This window comes from Podarcis tiliguerta (assembly GCF_965153285.1).
Source record: "Podarcis tiliguerta genome assembly, contig: HAP1_SCAFFOLD_191, whole genome shotgun sequence".
NCBI lineage: Eukaryota > Metazoa > Chordata > Lepidosauria > Squamata > Lacertidae > Podarcis > Podarcis tiliguerta.
Window position 1 is genome coordinate 1 of NW_028148598.1, and position 4,566 is coordinate 4,566.

Consider the following 4,566-nt stretch of genomic DNA (forward strand, 5'->3'; position numbering starts at 1 on the left):
GTTTCTCCCCCGTGTGAGTTCGTTGATGTTTTCTAAGGTCTCCACTTCCACTGAAGCTCTTTCCACATTCTATACATTTAAATGGTTTCTCCCCCGTGTGAGTTCGTTGGTGTAGTCTAAGGTGTTGACTTCTACTGAAGCTATTTCCACATTCAATACATTCAAATGGTTTCTCCCCTGTGTGAGTTCGTTCGTGTATTCTAAGGTCTCCACTTCCTCTGAAGCTCTTTCCACATTCAATACATTTAAATGGTTTCTCCCCCGTGTGAGTTCGTTGGTGTATTCTAAGTGTTCCATTTTGACTGAAGCACTTTCCACATTCAATACATTCAAATGGTTTCTCCCCTGTGTGAGTTCGTTGGTGACTTCTAAGGTTTCCATACTGAATGAAGCTCTTTCCACATTCAATACTTTTAAATGGTTTCTCACCTGTGTGAGTTCGTTGATGTTGTCTAAGATTTCCACTTCCACTGAAGCTCTTTCCACATTCTATACATTTAAATGGTGTCTCCCCCGTGTGAGTTCGTTGGTGTCTTCTAAGGTGTCCACTTCCACTGAAGCTCTTTCCACATTCAATACATTTAAATGGTTTCTCCCCAGTGAGAGTTCGTTGGTGTATTCTAAGGTCTCCACTTCCTCTGAAGCTCTTTCCACATTCAATACACTTAAATGGTTTCTCCCCCGTGTGAGTTCGTTGGTGTATTCTAAGTGTTCCATTTTGACTGAAGCACTTTCCACATTCTATACATTTAAATGGTGTCTCCCCCGTGTGAGTTCGTTGGTGTATCCTAAGCTTTCCATTTCGACTGAAGCACTTTCCACATTCAATACATTCAAATGGTATATCCGCTGTGTGAGTTTCTTGATGTTTTCTAAGAGTTCCATTTTCCCTGAAGCTCTTTCGATAGTCAGTACATTTAAATCGTTTCTCCTCTATGTGAATTCGTTGATGTATCCTCAGTCTTCCACTGTGACTAAAGCACATCCCACATTCCAGGCATTTAAACTGTTTCTTTGTTCTTCCCAATGAATTCACAGATGGCTCCATAGAATTCTGGCCATCATCTTCCTCACCTGTTTGGGAGTGGGGGCGGGGTGGGGAGAATCTTGTTAAGACTTACAAGAAAGACAAGAAAGGAACTGAACACACGTCAATCCCAATATGCACCTTCTCCTATTTTAACACTGTCTCATTTCTCCATTGTCCTCTCCATTGTTCCAAACTTTTAGGGATGCAGGTGAGATAATGGCAAGAACAACACATGATCACTCCGTTCACACTTAATAAACTGCATTATTTTATAATCGATGGTGGAATTGGCTTCTTAGACACATCTCTGTATTTCTCGTTTTCCAGGGAGGAAATGATCACAGGGTCAAGTAGCAGTCTCTCCTATGACTAAGAAGTAAAACTTTTGTGTTACTATGCCACATGTAACTTTAAAAATATTGCAATATATTAGAACAGGCACCCCCAAACTTGGCCCTCCAGATGTTTTGGGACTACAATTCCCATCATTCCTGACCACTGGTCCTGTTAGCTACGGATGATGGGAGTTGTAGTCCCAAAACATCTGGAGGGCCAAGTTTGGGGATGCCTATATTAGAATATAAGAAGAGCCTGCTCATTGGGCAAAGGCCCACCTAGTCCAACATCCTGTTCTCACAGTGGTCAACTAAATGCCTGCGGGAAACCAGCAAGCAGGATTTGAGTACAAGAGTCCTCTGCCTTCCTGTGCTTTGAGTCTAATCCTCTTTTTCAAGCTATCCAAGTTGTTGGCCATCACTCCTGTAGGATGGAAGTCCATAGAAGTCCATTTAGAGTATTGATCATATTTTGGGATATAGAATGAAAGGTGTTTTAGCAGAAAAAAATCATGACAAGCAGGCCTGCTTTCTACCAGGACGTCAGATGAAGGAGAATATAAGGAATCTAATTGATATTATTGAATATTTGGAAGTAAGAAATGAGAAAAAAGCGGCCTAAATGTTTATTGATGCTGAAAAGGCTTTTGATAATGTTTCATGGACTTTTATGAAAAAGATAAAAGAAAAAATGAGTTTTGGGGAAGCATTTGGGAGAGGAATTGATGCAATTTATTCTTACCAACAGGCTATGCTGATTGTTAATAAGGTTATAACAGAAAAGTGTAAAATAAGGAAGGGGACAAGACAAGGATATCCCCTATCACCATTATTATTTATTTTTGTACCAGAGGTTCTTGCGAGAGAGAAAAAGTGTAGAAATTAATTAGAGGAATAACAGTAGAAAATAAAGCATATAAATTAAAAGCTTTGGCAGTTGACCTTGTAATAACAGTGAAAGATCCCAAAAATACTCCAACAAAGGTAGTAAAAAAGATACAGGACTTCAGGCAGGCTGGAGGCTTTAAACTAAACAAGAATAAGACTAAGTTTTTGGTAAAAAAACACATGATGGAGCAAGACAAATAGGAATTACAACAGAAAACAGAATTAGTTATACATAAAAAAGTCAAATACTGAGAGATATGTTTGACAGCTAAGAATATTAATATTTTTAAAGACAATAAGGAGAATGTGTGGAAAGAAATAAAAAGAGATTTAGCGATATGGGGAAGAATGAATTTATCATTTTGGGGAAGAATATCAGTAATAAAAATGAATGTATTGCCAAAAATATTAAAGCTGTTACTGGTTGCAGTGTTCCGAGGTGACATTTGCTGCTTTATTTTTTCCTATTTTTTGCGTTTTTGTTTGTGAGGCTTTTTCAATTTTGACTGAGACTTGTTTGTTTGTTTTATGATTGATTGATTTATTGATTGATTAACTGTGGAAAGGGATAAAAGCCCCCCATTCAAACAATGACTATCATCAGTGCAGGTAAGATTTTTTTTTTTTATCATCTACAATGCTGTCTTATTTATTTTATTGTACAGAACATTGATTATTGCTTTCTTTTTATGGATCCATGGTCTTGTTAGATAGTAAAATTCATGTTAAATTGCTGTTTTAGGGGTTGTTTTTAAAAATCTGGAATGGATTAATCCATTTTGCATTACTTTCTACGGGAAATCATGCCTTGGTTTTGGAACGCTTTGGTTTTGGAAGACTTCCGGAAACCGATTATGTTTAAGAACCAAGGTACCACTGTAACTCCTAAGATTTAAAATCCTGGAGGAAGAAAATCTGCCCCCACTACTTTATGATAGGGATTCAAGAAACAAAGAGCTGCTTTGGAGAAGGCCTCACCCCTTCCTTCTTCCTGTCAGTAACTTCCTTCCATTTGTCTCCTCTTCATCTTTTCCCCTTTCTCCCTCCACCATCCATCTATCCCTGTCCCCATCTCCTCTCCCCTGGAACTCACCAGATTTCTCCAAGGGTCCTGGGAGGGAATGCTCAGAGGTTGTGGGGAGGGATGCGGGAGAGAGCCTGACCAGGTCAACCGTCCATCTTCCTCCTTCCATCCTGGCCAGGGTTGCAGGTTCAGTCACAGCTAGGTTTGCAGGTTCAGCTTCCTGAGGAGCGCAGAATCCAGAGCAAGTTGCAGCTTCCTGGGAGGGAGGGAAGAAGAAGCCAAGGGAGTCTGAGAGCCCCTGCAGGGATTCTCCTGCCCAAGACATTCTGCTGCCCCTGGAGAAGCCCCAATTGGGCACCCCCTTCCCAAGAGCCCCCACCCATTTTCAAACACCTTTGCCAATTCCTTTCATCACCTCCCTTCCTTATTTATTTTATTTTATTTTTATTCATTTTATTTTGTTTATTCAATCTTTATTGGTTTAAAATCAGCACACACATACACACCAAAAGCTTATAAATAGGAAAAGAAACAAAACAAAAAAGCACAATACATTACACAATACAAAAGAAATAGAACAATACATCACAAATGCACAAAATTATTCCACCCATCAACTTCCGACTTCCTTGATATAGGTTATTTATTTTCTTAATTAGGTAAAGGTATCCCTGACCGTTAGGTCCAGTCATGGATGACTCTGGGGTTGTGGCGCTCATCTCGCTTTACTGACCGAGGGAGCCGGCGTTTGTCTGCACTCCGGGTCATGGGGCCAGCATGACTAAGCCGCTTCTGGCAAACCAGAGCAGCGCATGGAAACACCGTTTACCTTTCCGCCGGAGCGGTATGTAATAAAAAAATTATCTATCTACTTGCACTTTTGACGTGCTTTCGAACTGCTAGGTTGGCAATTTTCTTAATTACTTGCCTCTATTTTTCAATAAACTTTATCTTTGTTAAATCTTGTCAGAATACTTTGTACCTTATTCAGTTCCGAGAGTTATTCAAAGCATTTTAAAGTTTTTATAAGGGGACACTGTTCTTTTAAATATTGTCTATAGAGCTCCCATTCCCTTTTAAACTTTTGGGCTGATCGATTTCTTATCTTTGTTAATTCTTGTCTGAATTCTTTATACCTTATTCAATTCCGAGAGTTATTCAAAGCATTCTAAAGTTTTTATAAAGGGGCACTGTTCTTTTAAATATTGTCTATAGAGCTCCCATTCCCGTTTAAACTTTTGGGCCAATTGATTTCTTATCTTTCCCGTCATCTGTGCTACTTCTATATA

General features: G+C 39.3%; 1 protein-coding gene across 1 annotated transcript; it reads right to left on the reverse strand.

Annotated features, from left to right (window-relative positions):
• Positions 1 to 383: 383 nt before the first annotated feature.
• Positions 384 to 3,689, reverse strand: LOC310669977 (uncharacterized protein; the record flags this gene model as incomplete). The annotated part of the gene is made up of 2 exons (XM_083458553.1): positions 3,347 to 3,689; positions 384 to 1,074 (listed from the first exon to the last, which is right to left on the reverse strand). Coding segments are annotated over exons 1-2 (947 nt in total), but the record flags the coding sequence as incomplete, so codon positions are not given.
• Positions 3,690 to 4,566: the final 877 nt, after the last annotated feature.